We start from the raw sequence: 26,504 nt of genomic DNA on the forward strand, positions 1-26,504 counted from the left end.
GTCTGCTCAGCAACACTGGCTACTGCAAACACATCAGTCTCATCCCCCATTCCCTACATTGTCTTCTCATAGAATACCACATCAAGTGCAAGGTCTCAGTCTTCACCTGCAAGGGGCTCAATGGTCTGGGCCAACAGTAACTAAAAGACTGACTAAAGCTCTGGGATGAGGATGTGATTGACAATTTCACTCCTCTGGCACAATGGAACTTTCTGCAATAAAGATCAAGCTTGTCTGTGCAGGAGACAGAGCTTTTTTAGATCTGGGCATAGACTAGGGAAGGAACTCCAATAGGCCATCAAAGGCCTCACCACCTTCCACTCTAAATGCAAGGCATATTTTTTCCTTATCTTCTCTATCATAAATGTACCAAAATGTGTGTGTCCAGTGCACAATTGTCTGCTTGGGGAGAACATGAGTGAACCAACTACTGGAAGGGGCTCTTGTACTATGGTGAGTGCTGCCTTAGGAGGGCTGTGTTGTGAGCTGATGGGGTGAATATCCAAGTGTCTGTCTGCTGTGACCATTTGTTTGACTGGATCTAGTTGCAGGGACTGTTTGACGATGTGTTTGTTTGAAAAGTGTGACTGTTTGATCGTGTGGTTGGTTGTTTGAAAAGTGTGAATTGGGAGCGCTTTGTTCCAGGTGGGCCTTGAGTGGTTGATTGGAGGGAAGGCTTTGAGCTGGGCCAAGTGCTACGAGCCAGCAGCCTGATAAAAAAGCAGCCAGTTGTGAACTGAGTGAGTGGTGAACAGAGGACAGGCAAACGGAGTTCGCTTGGGAGTTCACTTGCGGGGAGTTCCCACAGAGTGTTTTTGCCTTTCAGGCTTCTGTGAGCAGTAAATACAAGATCTGAAGAGGCTCTTAGAAGAAAGACATTATGGATAGTGAGCAATCAGTGGTTGTGACCTGCATAGGATGTGCCACGTTTGTCTTTCTCCCAGGGGATAGAAGCAACTTCGTCTGTACGAAGTGCAAGCTGGTCTCCATATTGGAAGAGAAGGTTAAAGGACTAGAGACCCAAGTATCAACCCTGCATTGCATCAGAGAAAATGAAGATTTTCTGGATAGAAGTCAGCATTTGGTATTGCAGGCACAGCATGCTGAAGAATCCGAGAGGGCAGTGCAGAACGGGGAAGAAAATTGGCAGCCTGTGACCTCCAGAAGGAGAAAGAGGAGAACCCATGTATCCCCAATGCAGATAGAGGTAAGAAACTGTTTTCAGGTTCTCTGCACAGGTACTATGGCAGAGAATGATTTGGAAGAGTCATTTGACGGAAGGGGTCAGAGATTCATAGGTTCATAGACTTAAGGTCAGAAGGGACCATTATGGTCATCTAGTCTGACCACTTGCACCATGCAGACCACAGAATCTCACCCACCCACTCCTGTAACAAACCTCTAATCTATGTCTGAGTTGTTACTGAAGTCCTCAAATTGTGGTTTAAAGACCTCAAGGTGCAGAGAATCCTCCAGCAAGTGACCCGTGCCCCATGCTTCAGAGGAAGGCGAAAAACCTCCAGGGCCTCTGCCAATCTGCCCTGGAGGAAAATTCCTTCCCGACCCCAAATATGGCGATCAGTTAAACCCTGAGCATGTGGGCAAGACTCACCAGCCAGCACCCAGGAAAGAATTCTCTGTAGTAACTCAGATCCCACCCCCATCTAACATCCCATTGCAGACCATTGGGCCTATTTATCTGCTAATAATCAAAGATAAATTAATTGCCAAAATTAGGCTATCCCATCATACCATCCCCTCCATAAACTTATCAAGCTTAGTCTTGAAGCCAGATATGTCTTTTGCTCCCACTACTCCCCTTGGAAGGCTGTTCCAGAACTTCACTCCTCTAATGGTTAGAAACCTTCATCTAATTTCAAATCTAAACTTCCTAGTGTCCAGTTTATATCCATTTGTTCTTGTGTCCACATTGGTATTAAGCTTAAATAATTCCTCTCCCTCCCTGATATTTATCCCTCTGATATATTTATAAAGAGCAATCATATCTCCCCTCAGCCTTCTTTTGGTTAGGCTAAACAAGCAAAGTTCTTTCAGCATCCTAAAACCGCATTAGCTTTTTTAACCGCCATATCACATTGGTGGCTCATAGTCATCCTGTGATCAACCAATACTCCAAGGTCCTTCTCCTCCTCTGTTACTTCCAACTGATGTGTCCTCAATTTATAACCAAAATTCTTATTAATCCCTAAATGCATGACCTTGCACTTTTCACTGTTAAATTTCATCCTATTACTATTACTCCAGTTTACAAGGTCATCCAGATCTTCCTGTATGATATCCCGGTCCTTCTCTGTGTTAGCAATACCTCCCAGCTTTGTGTCATCCGAAAACTTCCAGCCTGACAGTTCACCTTTCAGTATGACCCGTTGTAGTCTCCCCTTTAACCAGTTCCTTATCCACCTTTCAATTTTCATATTGATTCCCATCTTCTCCAATTTAACTAATAATTCCCCATGTGGAACCGTATCAAATGCCTTACTGAAATTGAGGTAAATTAGATCCACTGCATTTCTTTTGTCTAAAAAATCTGTTACCTTCTCAAAGAAGGAGATCAAGTTGGTTTGGCACGATCTACCTTTTGTAAAACCATGTTGTATTTTGTCCCAATTACCATTGACCTCAAGAAGGAGACCCCATTGACTGGAAGGCATGAGATGCGTTGTCCTAGGGATGGGTGGTTCTATGACCACCACTCCCAAGAGGAGGAGACGGGTTGTAGTGGTCGAGGACTCCCTCCTAAGGGGGATGGAGTCATCCATCTGCCATCCAGACTGGGAAACTTGAGAAGTATGCTGCTTGCTTGGAGCTAGAATTCAGGATGTGATGAAGTGTCTGCAAGCAGTGCTACCCCTTCCTACTCCTCCATGTGTACCAATGATACTACAAAGAATGACCTTGAGCGGGTCACTGAAGACTATGTGGCTCTGGGAAGAAGGATAAAGGAGTTTGAGACACAAGTCATGTTCTTGTCCATCCTCCCTGTTGAAGGAAAAGGCCCAGGTAGGGACCATTGAATTGTCAAGGTAAATGCGTGGTTATGCAGGTGGTGTCAGAGAGAGGGCTTTGGATTCTTCGACCATGGGATGTTGTTCCAGGAAGAAGGATTGCTAGGAAGAGATGGAATCCACCTAATGAAGAGAGGGAAGAGCATCTTCGCAGGCAAGCTTGCTAACCTAGTGAGGAGGGCTTTAAACTAGGTTTGCCTGGGGATGGTGACCTAAGCCTGGAGGTAAGTGGGGAAGTGGGATACTGGGAAGAAACACGAGGAGAAGGGTGCAACAGGGGAGGCCTCCTGATTCATACTGAGAAAGTAGGGCAATCAGCTAGTTATCTTAGATGCCTGTACATGAACGCAAGAAGCCTGGGAAACAAGCAGGAAGAATTGGAAGTCCTGGCACAGTCAAGGAACTATGCTGTGATTGGAATAACAGAGACTTGATGTGGTAATTCACATGACTGGAGCACTGTCATGGATAGGTATAAACTGTTCAGGAAGGACAGGTCGAGGAGAAAAGGTGAAGGAGTTGCACTGTATGTAAGGGGCCAGTATGATTGCTCAGAGCTCCAATATGAAACTGGAGAAAACCCAAAGACTCTCAACAGGCTTAAATTTAGAAGTGAGAGCAACAAGGGTGATGTCATGGTGGGCATCTGCTATAGACCACCAGACTGGGAGGATGAGGTAGACGCGGCTTTCTTTGGACAACTAACAGAAGTTTCCAGATCACAGGCCCTGGTTCTCATGGGGGACTTCAATCACCCTGACATCTGCTGGGAGAGGAATACAGAAGTGCACAGACAATCCAGGAAGTTTTGGGAGACTGTTGGGGACAACTTCCTGGAGCAAGTGCTGGAAGAACCAACTAGGGGCTGTGCTCCTCTTGACCTGCTGTTCACAAACAGGGAACAATTGGTAGGAGAAGTAGAAGTGGGTGGAACCTAGGCAGCAGTGACCATGAGATGTCACTGACAAAAGGAAGAAAGGAGAGCAGCAGAATACAGACCCTGGACATCAGGAAAGCAGACTTTGACTCCCTCAGGGAACTGATGGGCAGGATCCCCCGGGATGCTAATATGAGGGAGAAAGGAGTCCAGGAGAGCTGGCTATATTTTAAAGAAACCTTATTGAGGGCACAGGAACAAACCATCCTGATGTGCAGAAAGCATAGCAAATATGGCAGGCGACCAGCTTAGCTTAACAGAGAAATCTTCGGTGAGCTTATACACAGAAAGGAAGCTTACAAGAAGTGGAAACTTGGACAGATGACTAGGGAGGAGTATAAAAATATTACTTGAGCCTGCTGGGTTGTAATCAGGAAGGCCAAAGCACAATTGGAGTTGCAGCTAGCAAGGGATGTGAATGGTAACAAGAAGGATTTCTACAGGTATGTTAGCAACAAGAAGAAGGTCAGGGAAAGTGTGGCACCCCTACTGAATGGGGGAGGCAACCTAATAACAGATGATGTGAAAAAAGCTGAAGTACTCAATGCTTTTTTTGCCTTGGTCTTCACAGACAAGGTCAGCTCCCAGACTGCTGCACCGGGCAGCACAGTATGAGGACAAGGTGAGCAGCCCTCAGTAGTGAAAGAACAGGTTAAGGACTATTTAGAAAAGCTGGATATGCACAAGGCCATGGGGCTGGACCTAATGCATCCAAGGGTGCTGAGGGAGTTGGCTGATGTGATTGCAGAGCCACTGGCCATTAGCTTTGAAAACTTGTGGCGAATGGGGGAGGTCCCAAACAATTGGAAAAAGGCAAAAATAGTGCCCTTCTTTAAAAAAGAGAAGAAGGAGAATCCAGAGAACTACACACAGGTCAGCCTCACATCAGGGCCTGGAAAAATCATGGAGCCGGTCCTCAAGGAATCTATTTTGAAGCATTTGGAGGAGAGGAAGGTGATCAGGAACAGTCAATACGAATTCACCAAGGGCAAGTCATGCCTGACCAACCCGATGAGATAACTGGCTCTGTGGATACAGGGGCGGCTCTACCTTTTTGGCCACCCCAAGCAGTCATGCGCGGGAGGCGCCCCGGAGCCGCGGGAGCAGCGGACCTCCCGCGGGCATGACTGCGGAGGGTCCGCTGGTCGTGCGGCTCGGCTGGACCTCCCGCAGTTGCGGACAGTTCGCAGGTCCGGCGGCTCCGGTTGAGCTGCCGCAGTCATGCCTGCGGGAGGTCCAGCCGAGCCGCGGGACCAGCGAACTGTCCGCAGTCATGCCTGCGGGAGGTCCACTGGAGCCGCGGGACGAGCGCCCCCTCCGCAGTCATGCCTGCGGCAGGTCCGGTCGTCCCGGGGCTCCGGTGGACCTCCCGCAGACATGACTGCGGCAGGTCCGCCGGCCCAGCCTGCCGCCCCCCCGGGAAAGGGCCGCCCCACGCGCGTGCTTGCCGCGCTGGGGTCTGGAGCCGGCCCTGTGTGGATATGGGGAAAGCAGTGGATGTGATATACCTTGACTTTAGCAAAGCTTTTGATATGGTCTCCCACAGCATTCTTGCCAGAAAGTTAAAAAAGTATGGATTGGATGAATGGACTATAAGGCAGATAGAAAGCTGGCTAGATTGTTAGGCTCCACGGGTAGTGATCAACAGCTCAATGTCTAGCTGGCAGCTTGTATCAAGTGGAGTGCCCCAGGGGTCTGTCCTGGGGCCAATTTTGTTCAACATCTTCATTAATGGTCTGAATGATGGGACGGATTGCACCCTCAGCAACTTCTTGGATGACACTAAGCTGGGACCAGAGGTAGATATGCTGGAGGGTAGGGATATGGTCCAGAGTGACCTGGACAAATTGGAGAATTGGACTAAAAAAATATCTGATGAGGTTCAACAAGGACAAGTGCAGAGTCCTACACTTAGGATGGCAGAATCCCATGCACTGATACAGGCTGGGGACCTACTGGCTAAGCAGCAGTTCTATAGAAAAAGACCTGGGGATTACAATGGATGAGAAGCTGGATATGAGTCAACAGTGTGCCCTGGTTGCCAAGAAGGCTAACGGCATATTGGGCTGAATTAGTAGGAGCATTGCCAGCAGATCTAGGGAAGTGATTATTTCCCCCTATTCGGGACTGATGAGGCCACATCTGGAATATTGCATCCAGTTTTGGGCCTCCCACTACAGAAAGGATGTGGACAAATTGGAGAGAGTCCAGTGGAGGGCAATGAAAATTATTAGTGGGCTGGGGCACATGACTTACGAGGAGAGGCTGAGGGAACTGGTCTTATTTAGTCTGCAGAAGAGAAGAGTGGGGTGGGGGGATTTGATAGCAGCCTTCTACTACCTGAAGGGGATCTCCAAAGAGGATGGAGATAGGCTGTTCTCAGTGGTGGCTGATGACAGAACAAGGAGTAGTAGTCTCAAGTTCCAGTGGGGGAGGTCTAGGTTGGATATTAGGAAAAACTGTTTCATTAGGAGGGTGTTGAAGCACTGGAATGGTTTACCTAGGGAGGTGGTGGAATCTCCATCCTTAGAGGTTTTTAAGGCCCGGCTTGACAAAGCCCTGTCTGGGATGATTTAGTTGGGGTTGGTCCTGCTTTGAGCCAGGGGTTTGGACTAGACGACCTGCTGAGGTCTCTTCAAACCCTAGTCTGGATCTGTAAAAGCAGCAAAGGGTCCTGTGGCACCTTATAGACTAACAGACGTATTGGAGCATGAGCTTTCGGGGGTGCATACCCACTTCATCGGATGCATGAGACAAAGTGGGTATTCACCCACGAAAGCTCATGCTCCAATACGTCTGTTAGTCTATAAGGTGCCACAGGACTCTTTGCTGCTTTTCCAACCCTAATCATCTATGATTCTATGATGAATGTGGTATAAGAATCTGCATAGAATAGAGGTCCTCAGTGCAAGAATCTGTTCTCTTCCCATTAAATGAAGGCACAACAAAAAGAAGACATCTGGAGTGTCTGAATGTGAGAAGAATACACTAAATTATTGTGCATCCTGCCTAGCAATGCCTTGCCTGCCAGGCTGTGTTTGAACATCAATGGCCCAATCCAATGCCCACTGAAATCAATGGGAAATTTCCGTGGATTTCAGTGGGCTTTGAATTGGGCCCTAAAATAGCTTTCCTCAAGCTATGACCATGGCAGCCAACTCACTGCCTACTCATAATGGGGAAGCAAGAGACAGAGGTGAGTCCTGTGGTGACTGAGACCCCAGCTGAGCACAGAGACACACAAGCAGGGAAAGAGGACTGCCAAAAATGTTTGCCTTGTCCTGGGCTGAGCAAAGCCCCAGCAAAAGGTAAAGCTCCATTACACTGCAAAATACATCCTTTCCATGGAAAATACTGTTTTTCTTGAATGATCCTGTGCCATAGAAGGAGACCTTTCCTTGAAAAAGGCGTTTTTGATCATTAGCACATACACAACAGAGATCCCTTTTGACAGATGAACAGAAATAATAACACAGCAAAACTTTGAGATGTTGCCAGGCATCTCAATAGACAGAAATTATCCCAGAGAGTGCAGTGATGCTGGAATTTGAAGCAGAGAATAGTTTATTTTAATCTTTATTTTTCTCTTTTTTGTTGAACTTAGGAGCAAGAGAGAAATTTAATTTATTTACACCCCTCCCCAAACAATTTTGATTTCTCATAATGACAACATCCATTGATAGGGACATTCTACTACTTAGTGATCCTGGCCATCTTATTGACTATGAAAGCAGCTATGCTGGATTTTATTTTTAAATACACACACACAGAATACTCAGCTGACCTGTTGGACTAAAAACCCAGCAGTAACTGTCAAAGCTGACAAACACACAACAAACATACAACTCAGAAAAACATGAAGTATGGCATTTTCCCGTTGTGGCACTTTCAGTCCTAATGTAGTTCGTGTGTGTGTGAGAGAGAGAGAGTATGTGCGTGCATACACACATACACAAAGAATTATAAATTAGTCCTATAAAACTTCATATAGCTGAGCCACAAATAAAATTTTGCTCCTTTCATGCTAGGACACTTCACAAATTATCTTTTTCTTATCTCATTCGGTGGCGCATACACATATATAAATAACTGAAGTAACTACCAGATGTCTCTTCTCACATTTTTTCCCAAAAGCACACCGATAAACAGCAAACAAGGAGTCAGCACAGAGCTGTGCTCATTTCTAACTAATCATTTCCAAAAGTAGTACAATAAGGATACACCAAAATCATGAAGAGCCACTTAATAGGAATTCTTTTGAGCTTCTGGGTTGCTGTCTCACCTGCTATGTATTTTCATTCAGGGGAAAGAGAGGAGAAATGCATAATAGAAGACATTCCAAGTGATACCTTGATTACTGGTAGGTAGATGTTGCTACATGATGGTCAATGTGTTTAATATTTAAAATGTTAATCTATGAAGTTTAATACTGATAGCCTGATATATAATGCCAGTGCGGCTGACCCTGCTTAGGGGAATGAGTGGTGGTGATGGTGAGCAGGGCTCAAAGAGCATTTCCTTCTTTACTCCCAAAACGAGGGCCAGTCACAATATGGAAATGCACTATAGCCACTGCTCCATGCTCGCCGTGAGTGTTACAGTTGTGTCGTGTATTGCATGCTGAGTAATAACATGAGAGGACTCCATGTTTCTGAATCTAAACTGGCTCTTTATTAAGAGAATTAGTTACAGAATTGCTGTGACAGCAACTAGCATTCAAGCTATGTGCACACAGAATGGCTTCCCGATGCCTTCTCCAAACTCTTCCCTTCTATCTCCTGTGCTAGTCCCTCCAAGTTCCATGCAGGTTGCTACAAGAGTCCTCTGCACTGACCAGAAGAGCTGGCTGAGCTAAGATGGAAAGCACAAAAGGCACCTATTTCTGCAGTGCTGGAGATGCCATTGCAGTATGTGCTTCCTCGGATGAATTCTGGTTTAGTCAACCATTACTCCCAGGGCTCCTATTACAGCACGGTTTTGCCACTCTCCCCCACCATTGTGAGATCTGCATTTTCTGTTTACCAGTGGTCAGGACCTCATTCAAGACCTGCTAAAAAAAAAAAGGACCATTTCACTAGGTGTTTTATACCGAGTTCATTAAAATCTTCCCAGATAATGAGAAAGCAAAAAGCCCTTATTTGAGAAGGAGACATATGCAAGACTGCCAGTGAACCATCAAAGAGCTGATAGCTTGTTGTTCACAAGTGCATGAAAGACAGCCATACAAACGTAATTTGAATAATGGATACCTGAACTTTTGGGACGATCTGCCATGTACCATGGCTTGCTAACCAGGCCAGAGCATGCAAGGCAATGATAATAAATTGTCACTTTTCTTTCACTAGTGTGTAACTTCTTGCTCACTCCATTGTGGTGCAAAATGCCACAATCTAATTATATGGTGAACTGGAAAAAATCATAATTCTATTAAATATGTAAGTTATCTTCTACTTAATTTGGTTTTTATAGTGACTTGATGTGAAATGAAAAAAGTGAAAGATATTTTATACTAACTTGTAATTAACAGATTTGTATCTGTCTTCTCAGGGAGTTACAAGGTACAGCAATGGGACATGCATGAACACAGGTTTCTTGAATCTGCTCCTGGTTTGGGAATGTTTGTGACCATTACAACTCCTACTAAGGAGGTAAAACTTAATATTCACATTTTTGGAGGCATTTGTACTGACTCTTCGAACTGGAAGGTCATACTATCTAAGGGGAATGGACAATATTTTTAAAAATAGGTGCCTAAAATTCGGTTCCTTAATCCATATTTAAGCAGCTAAATAAGTGGTCTGATTCTCAAAAGTGCAGAGCACATGTTTGGTTGTCATTAAGGTCAACAAGAGAAGAAGGGTACTCAGTACTTTTGAAATTCAGGCCATTTATTCATGTATCTATACGGGTTTAGCACCCTGATTTTAGTCATCTTTTTTTAAATCTTGGTTAAGGCTTTTTGCATTAATACTAGATTTGGGAAAAGCTTGCCATCAAAGAATACTTAAAATACAGTTGAAAAAGCAATATTAGTCAATGTTGTTTTGTGCTGACTACTGAAGCAACGTATTAAAATCAGTTGCTGTGTATGGAGAAAGGAAGGAGATGATAAATTAAACCAAAAATATTAGATTAACCATCAGGATGTATATACCAGCAATCCACAACAACTGCCTTCATTGCCACTGAGTGTTCAACACTTCTGAAAATCAGGCTACTTATTTATGTGCCAAAGTAAGGACTTAGGAGCTACACTTAAATACCCATTTTTGAAAATTCTGACTTTAGTGTCTATAGATAAGTTTTTAGTTCTCAGTGTAGACCACATTTTTTCTAGTTTTTATTCCCTAAATAAAATGTGAAAGTTAGGTTAATTGTATTTATATTAATAATATAATATAATTAATATTAAGTTTTAAATGTTAAAATATTCTGAGGTATGATGCACAGCATTATATTTTTATGTTAATATCTGTAGTTCATAAATTAAAAAAATACACTTAACACATTACAGCTACTGTTGTCAAAATTGTATGGTCCACAAGGAACATTCTCTTTTACGTCACACTTACCTGGGGAGCATAATATCTGTTTGCAGTCTAACTCCACAAAGCTCATCTCATTTGGAGGAAGTAAACTGGTAAGAGTATTTCTTGAATATTCTTTTTAATGATATCTGTCCTATCTAAACCACAGGCTCTGGAAGACAAATGAACATACAATATAGAGGTCTAGGAGCATAATTAATGACAAGAGTGAAAGGATTATGAAAGTATCTCAGTGGATCCATGTGTCCAATGTTGCTCTTTGATCTTGCAAAGCAATTCCACGTAGGTGGACCTTTGGACTTCCTGAATTCAATGGAGCTCCACCCATGCAGAACATCCTGTATTATTTCGGCTGTGGTCAGTGTTTGAAGCCAGAAGAATCTTGCTTTGATGAATTATCTCAGAGATTGGCAAATGACTCTTTAGCCCAGGGGTTGGCAACCTTTCAGAAGTGGTGTGCCGAGTCTTCATTTAGTCACTCTAATTTAAGGTTTCGCATGCCAGTAATACATTTTAACGTTTTTAGAAGGTCTCTTTCTATAAGTCTATAATATGTGTCTAAGCTATTGTTGTATGTAAAATAAATAAGGTTTTTTAAATATTTAAGAAGCTTCATTTAAAATTCAATTAAAATCCAGACCCCCCAGACCTGTGGCCAGGACCCGGGCAGTGTGAAGTGCCACTGAAAATCAGCTCATGTGCACGCGTGCCATAGGTTGCCTCCCCCTGCTTTAGCCAATATATGACATATCCTAGTGACTGAAAAAGATAATGCTGGCGCTCAGAAGATGAAGAGATGAAACAGACTTTTCTTTCATGTCCAAGGAGTCAGGGCACAGTTACTGTAATACAGTGCAGATTAATTAATGTTTGTACAGCACCTTGATTATGTAAAGCTTCAAAGTCCTGATTAATATGATGAAATGTTATAAGGGGAAAGATTTATCAACACAAATGCAGGTACCAAAGCTTATTTATCTGAAAGCTATTACATTTCTGTCACTCCAGTGTCTTTGAGCAATACCTCTATAAACTTTAAAAAGTTAAAATCTATGGGAGAGATTAATTCTATATGTATTGTTCTTTATATCAATATAAACCAAGCTAAACTTTGGAAATAACTGGAGAAAATTGCCTTTAGAAGCATATTTAATAGCCTACTGGAAGTGCTATAGTATTCCAGGTGGAAGACCTAGGACTGACTCTCATTATCTCTGTTTCTGACTTTGCTTCAGCTACAACCTAAGAGGGAAGAGTATTAAAAAAAAGGATTGATAATGGTATCAATTTTTAATTAGAGTGGGTAGCCCTAAGAATGTTCATTTTTTGCTCTTTGTTGGACACAGTATAATAAATAGTTCACACTGATTGAATCAATAGCATTAGTATAAAATACAACACTAATAACAAAGTATGTAAATTTGTGTAATTAAAGATTAAAACCTTGAAATATATACATTTTAAATATCTTATCTCTTTAGTAAGGACATCTATAAATAAGTTAAATACCATTCCTATAAGAAGGCTAAAAAGAAACCTTTGTTATTTATGCCTCACTTTGTTTCTGGCGACTTTTTTTTTTTAAATACCCACACCATAAATTCATGGGACTAATAATTGTTGTTATTGTGTTCATAGCGTATCCACTTGGACATTAGAGTTGGAGAGCATTTTCTTGATGAAGCTATCGCTCAAGCCAAGGACAAAGTTAATGAAGTTAACTTTAGACTCGGACATCTAATTGAGCAAATTCATCACATATCCAAAGAACAAAACTATCACAGAGTATGTTTGTTCCCTAATAGAAATATGAAAGAATAATGCATGGAAACATCTGGATTTGGAAAGTTAAATGTTGGGTGGCATATTACAATATTTAGTTGTAGTATTATTTTTAATTAAATGTTATTAAAAGTACTATTAATATTTAACCAAAGTGGACCACAGTATGTAAATTATTACTTAAAACTGAACAATACATATTAATTAAGGTTTGTAAAACACTTTGCAGCTGTAAAGCAAAATACAGTATATAAGCTAAGAATTAATTATTAATTAATCTTTATATAATCATCAGTTTTACTCTACAGTACTTTCCACTAATTAAATAATTTGGTTAATTTTAGTTTTGCTGGTCATAACTGCTATAATTCAAGTTGTATGTGCAATAAATTTTCATTTAAATTCTATTTTCACATGCTCATAACTTTGTGATAAATTACTATTATGGGCTGAGATTCTCAATACTTAATCTCAACCTAAAGGTGAATTTGTTTTAGAAGGACTGGGTAAAATCCTTCCATAGAATCATAGAATATCAGAGTTGGAAGGGACCTCAAGAGGTCATCTAGTCCAACCCCTTGCTCAAAGCAGGACCAATCCCAACTAAATCATCCCAGCCACAGTCCCTTTTGTGAATCTAGTTCCAGGCACCTAGTTGCTTCTTCAGATGCCTAAATACCTTTAAATATATGGTCCTAAATGCCTTATTGTGGCTCCAATTCAGGTAAAAAATGTCTGTGCATAAGTCCATCCCTGTTCAGGAGAGCATGTAAGCATTTGTTTAACATTATGAATGTGTTTTAGTCCCATTGACTTCAATAGGAAGTATGCATGTGCTTAAAGAACTATACCTAATGCTCAGCCCAACCTGTGACCATATGAAACTTCTGCTCACACTTTCACTGCAGCACAATAGCCAACCTTACATAAACTGTTGTTCAGTGCTCAAATTGTGATTTTCAACTCTTATAGTAATATGGATAAGAAGTTCAAACTCTTATTTTCATCAAATTGATAATAGTTCAGAAGAGAACATCGTATAGGGCTTGTTCATTCTCTCCAGTATGTGGACAGATAACACATGCCTTGGTACCAGGTAGCAGCATCAAGTACTGTACTTAGATTTTTTTAAATCAAATAATTATGCCTTTTCCCTCTTTTCAACAGGAACGTGAGGAGTACTTTCGATTGACAAGTGAAGAAACGAACAGCAATATGCTGCGGTGGGCTCTTGCACAAACATTGATCCTTATCTTAGTTGGAGTCTGGCAAATGAAATGTCTTAAAGATTTCTTTATAGCTAAAAAGCTTGTTTAAGACTGATAGAAGTGAATACACTTCTAAATTATTCAACATATAATGCATAATGTCTACATTAATAAAGCACAAAATGCAAAAATATGCACTATTGTCTTATTTACATAAAAAGGTGAAATTAAACTAGTTTTCAAGTAGCTGAATACAGTAATCCTCTGGTAAGAAAAATATTACAAGAAAATATGAAGTACATGAATTGGGAGGGGCGGGTGAGAGGAATTGTGAATATACTCTTCTCAAGCATCACTCATGCCTCCCAGTCTCAATAATTACCACTCCCACCTCCTGCTCCCCTATCAGGTTCACACTGTTGGGTCTCTCCTCCCATTTCTTTCTGCAGAATCCGTTCCCCCATTTCCTTCTAAAGATTTAGTTTATATCTTAATCTGAATAGCACCATACATATATACATCTAATCCTGCCTTTTGGCTGTTTTTCAGACCCACCCCAAATAACCTTGAATAATTATATAAATTATCACAGGTGAGAACTATCCTACTCAGTCTGACTGGATTATAGAATTCCTGGCAATCCCAGGATTTGTGACTGTCAACTTTATATGTAAGATTATTCATACAGTTTCAGTTCTTCAATGTGTTTCTTTGTTGGAAAGCTATTCTTATTTTAATTAAGAGGCCACAGATGTTACTTTTGAGTAGTGATCATAGTGGATTTATCAGGAGCTTTGCAGTGTATGACTTAATCATGTAGTTCCCCTCCAATTGGATTAACAGATGGGTTGAGAGAGTTGCTTCTATAATTTGACACGTTTTATTTAGTTATAGTTTATGCAGAATTTGATTTAAAAGCAGAAGACAGGTGGTGTGCTTCTCCCATCACAGCAAAGACCTAGCAACTTACTTCCTTACTAACCTATGTCCTATTCCCTTCTGTGAAGAAAATAGCTTGTAAGGACATATAGACCTTATATAAAATTTAAAGTTATATATTTCAAATGGATTTCATCCTGATCAGCTTTAAAGTAATTTTTCTCTGTCAAGCTTTTGGGCTTGTGTACATAGCCCCACAGTGTGCTACGGGGGGCAAGGGGTATGAACGGCAGTGTGCAATGTGTCTGCCCTCATGTAGACCCTACTAGCAGGAACTAATAGGAACCTAGTTCATATTAACCAAACTCCTATTGAAATCAATGGTTATAGGTCAGACAGTTTATCTTCTGAAATCAGTGGGAATTAGGGATCTAGGTACTTTTGAAAATCCCAGTATCTGCATCTTTAGGTACCTAAATAGCTTTAAAAATGTGTCCCATACATCTTTTAAAAACATTTAACCCAAGCAGTCTCTAAGTCTGAATTTTTTTTGTTATGGGAGACAGACTAAGTCTGTGGGATATGGAATATACTAAATATTTTTAAAACTGGTGATTTAAGCTGGACTTTTCTAAGTTGATGCTTGCTAATTATGTCCTAATTAAGACTTGATAAGAACAAGTTGCCTGGGTCCCAGGTAGGCCTCACCCCTGATTTGTCCATAGACCTTGAAGGTAGGTACTGAAAAGTGAGGCCTGGTCTACACTAGGCGTTTAAATCGGTTTTAGGAGCCTAAAACCGATTTAACGCCACAACCGTCCACACTAGGAGGCACCTTATATCGATTTTAATGGCTCTTTAAATCGGTTTCTGTACTCCTGCCCGACGAGAGGAGTAGCGCTAATATCGGTATTAACATATCGGAATAGGGTTAGTGTGGCCGCAATCGACGGTATTGGCCTCCGGGAGCTATCCCACAGTGCACCACTGACCGCTCTGGACAGCATTCTCAACTCGGATGCACTGGCCAGGTAGACAGGAAAAGCCCCGCGAACTTTTGAAATTCATTTCCTGCTTCGACAGCGTGGAGAGCTCATCATCACAGGTGACCACGCACAGCTCATCAGCACAGTTAACAATGCAGTCTCCTGAGAATCGAAAAAGAGCCCCAGCATGGACCGCTCGGGAGGTAATGGATCTGATCGCTATATGGGGAGAGGATTCAGTGCTAACAGAACTGCGTTCCAAAAGACGAAATGAAAAAGTATTTGAAAGAATTTCTAAGTCTATGACGGATAAAGGCCACAGCAGGGACTCCGTGCAGTGCAGAGTGAAAGTTAAGGAGCTCAGACAAGCCTACCAGAAAACCAAAGAAGCAAACGGAAGGTCCGGGGCAGGTCGAAAAACATGCCGCTTCTATGCTGAGCTGCATGCAATTTTAGGGGGCTGCGCCACAAGTACCCCACCCCTGACCGTGGATTCCGAGGTGGGGGTTGTAATCTCTGCCATGTCAGACGGGGAAGATGAAGAGGAAGAAGAAGAGGAAGACCTCGCAGAGAGCACACAGCACTCCGTGACCCCCAGCAGCCAGGAGCTTTTTATCACCCTGACGGAATTACCCTGCTCCCAGCCCTCACAAGCAACTATTCCAGAGAATGACGCCATGGAAGGGAGCTCTGGTGAGTGTACCTTTGCAAATAGCAAACAGTCTTTTTTAAGCAAGCCTTTTTTAATGATTGATTTGCCCTGAGGACTTGGGACGCATTCGCAGACAGTATAGTTACTTAGAAAAGTTTGTTAACATGTCCGGGATTGAGAGGAAATCCTCCAGGGACATCTCGATGAAGCGCTCCTGTAGGTACTCCAGAAGCCTTTGCAGAAGGTTTCTGGGCAAGGCATCCTTGTTCCGCCCACCATGGTAGGACACTTTACCATGCCATGCATGTAGCAAGTAATCAGGTATCATTGCGTGGCAAAGCATAGCGGCGTATGGTCCCGGTGACTGCTGGCATTCAAGAAGCATGCGCTCTTTATCTTGTTCTGTTATCCTCAGCAAAGTGATATCGTTCAGGATAACCTGGTTAGAAATCAGGAATTTAAGTAAGGGGGGGTGGCCATTTTTCTACTGGGTTCGTGGAATGCAGCAGCTTAAAAAAAACACTTTCCTGCACGTAGCGAAGCGGGGGGAGGGGAGGAGTGAAATGCCGATGATCTTTTCTGTTTGGTCACCGGCGAGGCGATCTTCCCCAAGCTACCGGACAAGCAGTGGGTGGGGGGGAGGGGGAAGGTTGTTGATTAGCAGGGAGCTAGCGTGGTATTAGCCATGCGTTGGGGGGGGAGGGGTAAATCACTGAGACAGTGGCTTACCATGGCCGCATGCAAGCTGAATCCTGATGCCTGGACCTGTGTCTGAGATCTGTAACCCAAGAGTTGCAAGCAGGAACTATTAAGATGAAAAATGCGACCTTGTAGGGAAATCACATGTGCTATGTAAGGTGAATAGTGCTTTTCACTGTGAAAGAGTATAACCATTGTTCTGTAAAATGTATCTTTCTAAATATTTATCTCCCTCATGCAGCTGCAAATATTTCAAGCGTCCCTCCTCCATCCCAAAGGCTAGCACAGATAAGGCGGAGGAAAAAGAAGACGCGAGATGAGATGTTCTCGGATATTATGGAAGTTACACGCAATGAAAGAGCTCATCTGAATGAGTGGAAGGACGTGGTTTCAAATTACAGGAAAGAGGCCAGTGAACGTGAGGACAGGAGGGATGAACGTGAGGACAGGAGGGACAACCGAGATGAGAGGTGGCGGCAGGAAGACCGGCAGGAAAATCAGCGGTGGCGGCAGGAAGATCAGCGGTGGCGGGATGCAACTCTGGGGCTGCTGCGTGATCAAACTGACATGCTCCGGCGTCTTGTGGAGCTTCAGGAACGGCAGCAGGATCACAGAGTGCCGCTGCAGCCCCTGTATAACCACCCTCCCCCCTCACCATGTTCCTTAGCCTCCTCACCCAGACGTGTAAGAACGCGTGGGGGGAGGCTCCGTGCACCCGCCCACTCCACCCCCGTGGACAGCCCAACCAGAAGGATGTCGTTACTCTGAATTTTATTTTTTTAATGGCCTTCTCCATCCCTCCTTTCCTCCTCCCAAAGCACACCCTTACTTCTCTCCCTCTTTTTATAATGAATCAATAAAGAATTCATGCTTTTTAAATGAGAGTGACTTTATTTGCATAAGTAAGCTGTACTCGAAGGGGGAGGGGGAGTTGCTTACAGGGACTGAGTCAATCAAGGGGGTTGGGTGTTCATCAACAAACACAGCAGTCACACTGTACCCTGGCCATTGATGAAGCTCGTTTTCAAAGCTTCTCTGATGCGCACCGCTTCCTGGTGTGCTCTTCTAATCTCCCTGGTGTCTGGCTGCGCGTAATCAGCGGCCAGGTGATTTGCCTCAGCCTCCCACCCCGCCATAAAGGTCTCCCCCTTACTCTCACAGAGATTGTGGAGAATACAGCAAGCAGCAATAACATAGGGGACATTGGTTTGGCTGAGGTCTGAGCGAGTCAGTAATGTGCGCCAGCGCGCCTTTAAACGGCCAAATGCACATTCCACCACCATTCTGCACTTGCTCAGCCTGTAATTGAACAGATCCTGACCACTGTCCAGGCTGCCTGTGTATGGCTTCATGAGCCATGGCATCAAGGGGTAGGCTGGGTCCCCCAGGATAACGACAGGCATTTCAACATCCCCAACTGTTATTTTCTGGTCTGGGAAGTAAGTCCCTTGCTGCAGCCGTTTAAACAGAGTAGTGCTTCTGAATACGCGAGCGTCATGAACCCTCCCTGGCCATCCCGCGTGGATGTTTGTGAAACGTCCCTTGTGATCCACCAGTGCTTGCAGCACCATTGAAAAGTACCCCTTCCGGTTTACGTACTGGGTGCCCTGGTGCTGCGGTGCCAAGATAGGGATATGGGTTCCATCTATCGCCCCCCCACAGTTAGGGAATCCCATTGCAGCAAAGCCATCCACTATGGCCTGCACGTTTCCCAGAGTCACAACCTTTCGTAGCAGCAGCTTAGTGATTGCTTTGGCTACTTGCATCACAGCAGCCCCCACAGTAGATTTTCCAACTCCAAATTGATTCCCGACTGACCGGTAGCTGTCTGGCGTTGCAAGCTTCCACAGGGCTATCGCCACTCGCTTCTCTACTGTGAGGGCTGCTCTCATCTTGGTATTATGGCGTTTCAGGGCAGGGGCAAGCAAGTCACAAAGTTCCATGAAAGTGCCCTTACGCATGCGAAAGTTTCGCAGCCACTGGGAATCGTCCCACACCTGCAACACAATGCGGTCCCACCAGTCAGTGCTTGTTTCCCGGGCCCAAAATCGGCGTTCAATGGATAGAATCTGCCCCATTACCATCAGGATCTCCAAAGCGCCGGGGCCCGCGGTTTGAGATAATTCTGTGTCCACGTCCTCATCACTGTCATCGCCGCGCTGCCGTATCCGCCTCTTACTCGCCTCGGTTCGAAGGTCCTGGTTCAGCATATACTGCACGAGAGTGCGCGAGGTGTTTAAAACATCCACGATTGCGGTATGGAGCTGAGCAGGGTCCATGCTTGCTGTGCTATGGCGTCTGCACGGTTCACCAAGCAAAAAAGGCGCGAAACGGTTGTCTGCCGCTGTCAGGGAGGGAGGGAGGGGTGAGGCTGTACCCAGAACCACCCGCGAAAATGATTTTTGCCCCATCAGGCACTGGGATCTCAACCCGGAAATGCCAAGGGGCGGGGGAGGCTGCGGGAACTATGGGATAGCTACGGGATAGCTACCCACAGTGCAACGCTCCAGAAATCGACGCTAGCCTCGGACCATGGACGCACACCACCGATTTAATGTGTTTAGTGTGGCCGCGCACACTCGATTTTATAAAATCTGTTTTACAAAACCGGTTTATGCAAATTCGGAATAGTCCCGTAGTGTAGACGTACCCTGAGTGTGAGAAATTTGTAAACCATAAGAATAAAAAGGTCAGGCCAAGAAGCCTCAACTTTCAGATCAACGAGCCATCTGAGGAAAAACTCATGTTCCAGAGTCTCCAGAACTGATCAGCTTAGAGAGAGGAAGTTATGACATTTCTACCTTTGACCAGTCTCTCCCTGCACCCAAAGAAGGTCTACTAGTGCAAAGTGCTGTGCAAGCAGAACATCACCATTTGGCAACTTGTCTGCAGTTCCAGCTCCTACACAATGAAAGTCCAGAAAACATAACTTCTCTATAATTTTAAGTATCATATTTCATCCTTTTGTATTGTTTAGTCTTTTGTTTTTAATTCTCCAGAAGCTGTTCCATCCTTTATTTTTAGCATGTGAAAATAAAAGGGGGGTTGTGTGCACACGTGTGTGTAGAGCTAGGCAATTTTTTTTCTTTTACTAATTGTTTTGCAACATAAAAATGCATTTTTGGGGGGTGATCTGAAACTATTTGCCTAATTTGGGTGAAATTCAATTAATAGTTTTGATTAATGTTTTAAATATTTAATGTTTAAATGTTTTAAATTTTTATTTTTATTTCATTTTTAAATTTCACCAGTTTTAAAAAAACACACCCACACAAAAACGGTGAAAACCACCTGTGAAGTCAAATCAAAATGAAAAACGTATGGAAAATAAATCATTTTGTGTAAACCCAAATGTTTCAGTCAACTCGAAACAAATAAAAAAACCCAAAAGTTTTTTTTTTGGGTCAACTCAAAACATTTTGGTTGATTCTAAATTCAATTTTTTTCTGCGTGTTTCGATTGAATGAAAACAATTTTTTTTAAAAATTGGGGTTTGAATGAAACCTGTTTTTTTCAGGGAGTCACAGGGGTGTTCCAGACTTTTGGTCCAGCCCCCAAACCAAAAAAATCCATTATTTGCTGAGAGCTGTGTGTGTGTGAGAGCACTTATAAAGCCCACACAGGGAAGGTGCCAGAAAGAAACATTCTCCAGGTTAAAGAGCTCTAAATATTGTCTTATAAAGACACTCATTGAAATTTGTTCTGTGTTTAGAAGTCTAGAGCTATTAGGATTGCCATCAGTAATTTCTGGTAAACACGATTGTTAAACATTGGCTTATTATAGAGTGTTCTGTTAAAGTGTATATTATAATACTTGGTTGGATGAGAAAAGGTTGCCAGGAGTTCTCATACTTCATTAAACTGCGACCCCCTTCTGAAAACAAAAATTACTATAGGACCACAGGAGGGGGGGACTGAAGTCTGAGCCCGCCCGAGCCCAGACATCACAGGGATGGGGGCAAAGCCAAAGCCTGACTGCCCCAGGCTGGGGGGGCCAGAGCCGAAGCCCAAGGGCTTCAGCCCCAGGCAGGGGGCCTGTAACCTTAGCCCCGCTGAAGCCCTCGGGCTTGAGCTTTGACCCTGAGTCCCAGCAAAATAAGGCCATGACCCAGTTTGGGGTCTCAACACAGCATACTGGGTTAGACACAGCATACTAACTGAAGGCTAAGAAGAAATTTTATAATTGGCTCTAAGGTTGTGGTTCAAACATTAGATAATAATTTGGTTTTTGTATTAAGCTATTTAACCATTGATTGATGTTAGTAAAATTCCTTCTTTGGGATTTATAAATAAATGGACAGCCACCTTCTTAGCCTCCCTCTTAAAAATTATATAAGGATTGATTACATCTCTGGCATTAATTTGATGATTTAACTTCAGTCCAAGACTACCTGGCTTGATTAGATTATGATATGATAGTGTTTTATTCTTAGTTTAGTTTAGTATTACTAATATCTTAGCTTTGGTGACATGCTTTCTTGATTCTATTTTAATTTAAGATTTTTAATAAGATTTAGAAATTGATACTGAATCATGTTTCTTTCAATAAGCAATATGGATCCAAAACCTTTGAGAACCTATGCTGGATAGCAGCAGGTCAACCTAAAAGCCTGACCAATTCCTCCTGGTAAGTTTATGGTTCTCACATTTCTCTATCTTATATTCAGAGCAGCATTTAGAGTAGTGATTAGAGATGGTTGAGAATTTTCTATTGAAATTTCTTTAAAACAAAAATGCCTTTTTTTCCCCTCAATGTAAAAAAAACCCCTAAAATCAGTTTTTACTAAAAAAACAAAAAATCCTCAAAAATTAAAAAAAGTTTTCATGTAAAAGTTTACCATTTTCTGACTATCTCTAGTTGTGATTATTGTACCCATCTACTGATTTAACAAGTTTGTCTAGATAAAATTCTATTATAAAATACTACCTATATTCAGCTATTTAGATTGCTTAATTAGCTGAACATTCTAATATTTTTCCTTTTAAAAGAATCATAGAATATCAGGGTTGGAAGGGACCTTAGGAGGTCATCTAGTCCAACCCGAACTGATTGTTCTATTGTTACACATCACCGGGGAGTTTCTAACATTATATTTTTGAAATGCAGTTATTGAAAGATGTAAATCAGTAGGTGCTTAATAAAATTAAGTAAATAGATGCAATGAATGATACAAAATATTCCTAAAAAAAGCACTTTTGGAACTGAGACAAATTGCAGGAATTTTTATTTTTTTTGTCTTTTCACCATTAATACAAATGAAAAAGGAATACATATAACTGTTTAGAATGCACTTAACTGATCTTAAATCGCTAACAGTTTCCACCACTATTCTGAAAATTAAGAAAGGTATTCTAAAAGTAATTATTTTTTTGTCTCATACATTCCAGGACCTCAGTTCTGGGATCTGTCTCCCCCATGCATATGCTGATATTATCAACAACACATGCAGCTGAGCAGACCAGATAAGTGCCTTTCTTAGCATGATTTAACTGTTAGTGATATCATCAGCTGCAGAAGGAACCTGAACTCAGATTCTAGCAGGTAAAAGAGAATGATTCTTGAATATCATTTAAGCCTGATTTGTAATAGAAGGAATACATTTGTGCCAGTATGTGATTTGTTTATCTGGCCATGTATGGACAAAATCAGTATTTGCATGCTCATCTTTGTTAAGAGCTGCACACAGGAAACAATTTGTGGTACCTTTTAACAAGAGTTAGTAAAGAAAAACCACCAAAAAAACCCAGAATTTCCGTCCTGTGGGAAATTGAGATTTTGAAATTTGGATTGATCTCAAATAGGGATGAAAAGTCAAAGTCTCAGAATTATGCACAAAATGATAGATTCCAAAATATTTTGTTTTGACTTTACCAGAGCATTTCATTTTTATTAAGGTCAAGAAATGTTAATTTCAGCTATATTATACTATAGTGGAAACAATAAAGTCAAATGAGATGATTAAGTCAAAATGAAATATTTCAAATTTACATGAATAAAATGTTTTGCCATTATAGAAACAAAACATTTTGATAATTACCCAAAAATTTAGATGAAATTGATACATTCCAGCAAAATGTTTTGATTTAATTGAAAATTGTTCTGTCAGAAAATTTTTGGCCAGCTCTAATATTAACAATCTTATTGAACCCACAAACTTATGAATGATATCGGGAATTCTATGAATGCTATTGTTCTGGTATGCCATCAGATGGCAATGTTTATATATAAACCGCCCTGGTAGTCGGGCAGAGGTGAGTAAATCCATCCCACCTCATCGCCCTGTTAGGGATGAGGAGTGGATAAATCCTGCCCCTCTCACCACTGTTGGGTGCTAGGAGCAGGATGGGAAAATCTCTGCCCCTCACCTGGCTCTCCTCCCCTGTGGGGTGGCAAAGTCAGGTAAATTCCCCCTGACCATCCCGTTGTGGGGGAGGTGTGGGTGAATCACACACACACATGCTCACCACCCTCTTGTTGGGGAGGGACGGGTGACTCCCCCCTAAAATGTTCACTGGCCTCTTGGTTGGGAAGGGCAGGTGAATCCCCCACACACACGATCACCAGCCTCTTGGGGAGTGGGAGGGGGGGTGAATTCCCCCCTCACACACTCTCACAGCCCTCTTGGGGGGGTGGGGTTGGTGAATTCCCCCCTCACACACGCTCACTGCCCTCTTGGGGGGAGGAGCGGGTGAATCCCCCCCACACACACTCATCATCTGGGGGGAGGGGTGGGTGAATTCCCCCTCACGCTCACTACCCTCTTGGGCTGGGGGGGTTAGTGAATCCCCCCCACACACACTCACTGCCGTCTGGGGGGGAGGGGTGGGTGAATTCCCCCTCACATGCTCACTGCCCTCTTGGGGTGGGGGTGGGGGTTGGTGAATCCCCCCTCACACACGCTCACTGCCCTCTGGGTGGGGGAGGGGCAGGTGACTGGCAGCTGGAATTCCCTCCCCTCATAACTGCCACTCACTTCCAACCCCGAACTGCCACCGCTCCGGGTGCAGCTGCCAAATGCTGCCTGCAGCGGATGGAAGGCCAGGAGACGAGACAGCCTCCGTCGTGGTTGGGCTCTCCGGGCACATTAGCGCCCCAGCTCCCCCATTAAGATGGCTGCCCTGGTGTTCTGCAACGTGTGTTTCCGACAGCCCCGAACGGCCACGCCAAGGTTCAGCCTCACCAATTGCGGCCATGTTATCTGTGAGCCGTGTCTTCAGAAAGGTAACAGCCTATCGCGAGAGGGAGCCGTGCCCTGTCCCAGGCCACGCAGCTCCCTGGCCTAAGGGCTCAGGCAGGGAGCGAGGGTGGCAGGTCTGGTGGCGCGTCAACCCATCAGGGTCACAGCAAGAGCTGTGCCATATTTCCGACTGGCCACCGGGGTCCTGGAACAATTTGTATAGTGGGGGGTGCTGGGAGCCATTGAACCAAACTGTAAACTCTGTATATTATGGAAACCACTTCAAGCCAGGAGGTGCAGTAGCACCCCTAGTTCCAGCACCTATGCTGGCCACACTAGCAAATTAGCTTGTAGCTGAAGGGCAGTGTGAGCTTAATTAGTGTGAAACACAGCAGACTAGCCACTGGGTCTTTTTATGAGGCGAATGTGTGCACCTTCCCCTCCCCCCCCGCCCCGCAACCTCCACCTTCATATAATCAAAAGATCATAGGGCTGCATGATATTTGTCCACTGAAATTGAAAAGCCTGAGAGTTTCCTTTTTTTAAAAATCACCTAACACAAATTTCTTACCCTAGGTATTGTTAAAACAAATATTAAATGTTTTCTAAATTAAAATTAAAAAAGAATTTAAAAACTCCTTATCTGACTAGAGTGTTAGTCAAGGTCCTACTACTTTGGAAACATGCCTTATGTGTCCTAAAATCTGAGGCTTTAGTAAAAAGTCTGAGGCAAGACAGATATGGTCCCCATATTCACTGCCTGATTCGCAGTGAATGTGGGGACCATATCTGTCTTGCCTCAGACTTTTTACTAAAGCCTCAGATTTTAGGACGCATAAGGCATGTTTCCAAAGTAGTAGGACCTTGACTAATACTGATTCAGATTAAGGTGCAGACATGCACTGTCTCATTCACTCTGAAGCACCGTTTAATTTTGCTTTAATTTTAGAACAGATTTCAACATATGGGAATGACATTATAAGATAGTTTTTGCTAGTTGCTTCAGACATTTTAAACCCCACTACAGTATTATTATTAATTTTCCTCATTTAAATTCTTACTGTTTGAGAGCTGCAGGACCTTTTAAAAAGGAGGAGTTCCTGCAATATTTTTATACCTCCATGTTATGCATATGCCCTATCAGCTAGATTTTGGAAGCTTTACAATATATATTTAGGAGCTGTGGCAGAAGCATAGGGGAGGCAGATTTATCTTGGAAATATAAAACTCATAAAGTGGGATCCACAAAGAGATTTACCGTATTTTTCCGTGTATAAGACGCCCCATGTATAAGACGACCCCCCCACTTTTCTAACCCAAAATTCAGAAATCAATATTTTAAACATAAAACAGAACACATTTTTATTTAGTATTTACCGTAGGCAACATTTACATACCAGCTGTGAGTGCGGGAAGCCTGGGAGGGCTGAGAAGCAAGCAGGCTTCCCACTCAGGCCCAGGAAGAGGACGCCGAGGTAGGGGTAGAGGGAACGAGAAGGGCCATGCGCCCCGGCTGGTCTTCGGCCGCGGCCCTGCCCGGCTCCTGCCGCGTCCCTCCCTGGCCGCGCGACTCCTGCCACGTCCCCGGCCGCACGACTCCTGCCCCGGCCCCGCGTCCCCGGCCGCCCGGCTCCGTCCACGTGACTCCGGCTGGTCTTCGGCCGCGGCCCTGCCCGGCTCCTGCTGCGTCCCTCCCCGGCCGCGCGACTCCTGCCACGTCCCCGGCCGCACGACTCCGGCCCCGGCCCCGCGTCCCCGGCCGCCCGGCTCCGGCCCTGGCCCCGCGTCCCCGACTCCTGCCCTGGCTGCCCGGCTCCGCGTCCCCAGCCCCACGGCCGCCCGGCTCCGGCCCCGGCCCCGCATCCCCGGCCGCCTGGCTCCGGCTCCGGCCGCCCGGCCCTGCAACTCCTGCCCCGGCCCCGTGTCCCCAGCCGCCCGACTCCTGCCCCGGCCTCGTGTCCCCGGCCGCCCGGCTCCGGTAGTGCGGGTCCGGGCACTGCGGCGGCCGCGACCCCATCTACCCGGATGCCCGGCTCCGGACACTGCCTGGCCCCGTGGCTCCAGCCGCCCGGCTCCTGCTGTTTTGCCACACGGCCGGGCTCCGCGCTCCCAGCTCCAGCCGCGGCCGGACTGTAGCGCCGCCAGCCACGTCCAGGCAGCATGGAAAGGGGGCAGGGAGGGGGTGTTGGAGAGAGGGCAGGGGAGTTCGGGGGTGGGGGTGGTGGATAGGGGTTGGGATTTTGGCAGCTCATCACTGGGTATGGGCAGTTTCGCAACCGCGCGGTTCTCTCCTCGGCTTACTTCCGTGTATAAGATGACCCTCAATTTTTAGTCTAACGATTTTAGGAAAAAGTATAGTCTTATACACGGAAAAATACGGGGTAGGTGCTGCAACACTCAGTGTCACAGAAGCTAATGCTTAGGTGTCTAGAAAATCACAGGAGCAACTCTGTGGTCCACAAAGCTGAGTTAGGTGCTTAGGCTCCTTCAACAATAAATGGGGAGAGAGACACACTTCAGAATGGAATTCACAAAAACCAGCAGAGCAGGCAAGGAGCTGCCTAAGTTAGCCAATGGGAGATGTTAACCAGAAAGTTGTGGGCTAGGCC

At 44.2% G+C, this 26,504-nt stretch overlaps 2 protein-coding genes across 4 annotated transcripts in view; both read left to right on the top strand.

The window, feature by feature from the left end:
* Positions 1 to 280: 280 nt before the first annotated feature.
* Positions 281 to 13,610, top strand: LOC123371599 (transmembrane emp24 domain-containing protein 11-like). 3 transcript variants are annotated; one of them, XM_045019358.1, is made up of 6 exons: positions 281 to 1,207; positions 8,267 to 8,323; positions 9,511 to 9,611; positions 10,478 to 10,603; positions 12,150 to 12,296; positions 13,461 to 13,610. In XM_045019358.1, the coding sequence occupies exons 3-6, from the start codon at positions 9,537 to 9,539 to the stop codon at positions 13,608 to 13,610; spliced, it is 498 nt and encodes a 165-aa protein (XP_044875293.1). In that variant the 5' UTR covers positions 281 to 1,207; positions 8,267 to 8,323; positions 9,511 to 9,536. The 3 variants fall into 3 exon arrangements, with proteins under 3 accessions (XP_044875293.1, XP_044875294.1, XP_044875292.1); XM_045019359.1 differs by lacking the exon at positions 281 to 1,207 and adding an exon at positions 7,167 to 7,271; XM_045019357.1 differs by lacking the exon at positions 281 to 1,207 and having other exon boundaries at positions 7,709 to 8,323.
* Positions 13,611 to 23,572: 9,962 nt separating this feature from the next.
* Positions 23,573 to 26,504, top strand: part of RNF212 (ring finger protein 212) — a 32,114-nt gene continuing 29,182 nt past the window's right edge. Inside the window, exon 1 of the mRNA XM_045017605.1 lies at positions 23,573 to 23,939. Within this exon, the coding sequence (XP_044873540.1) occupies positions 23,828 to 23,939 (112 nt within the window). The 5' untranslated portion in view covers positions 23,573 to 23,827. The remainder of the gene's footprint in view (positions 23,940 to 26,504) is intronic.

Source organism: Mauremys mutica, chromosome 5, assembly GCF_020497125.1.
Source record: "Mauremys mutica isolate MM-2020 ecotype Southern chromosome 5, ASM2049712v1, whole genome shotgun sequence".
In the NCBI taxonomy this organism is placed as follows: domain Eukaryota; kingdom Metazoa; phylum Chordata; order Testudines; family Geoemydidae; genus Mauremys; species Mauremys mutica.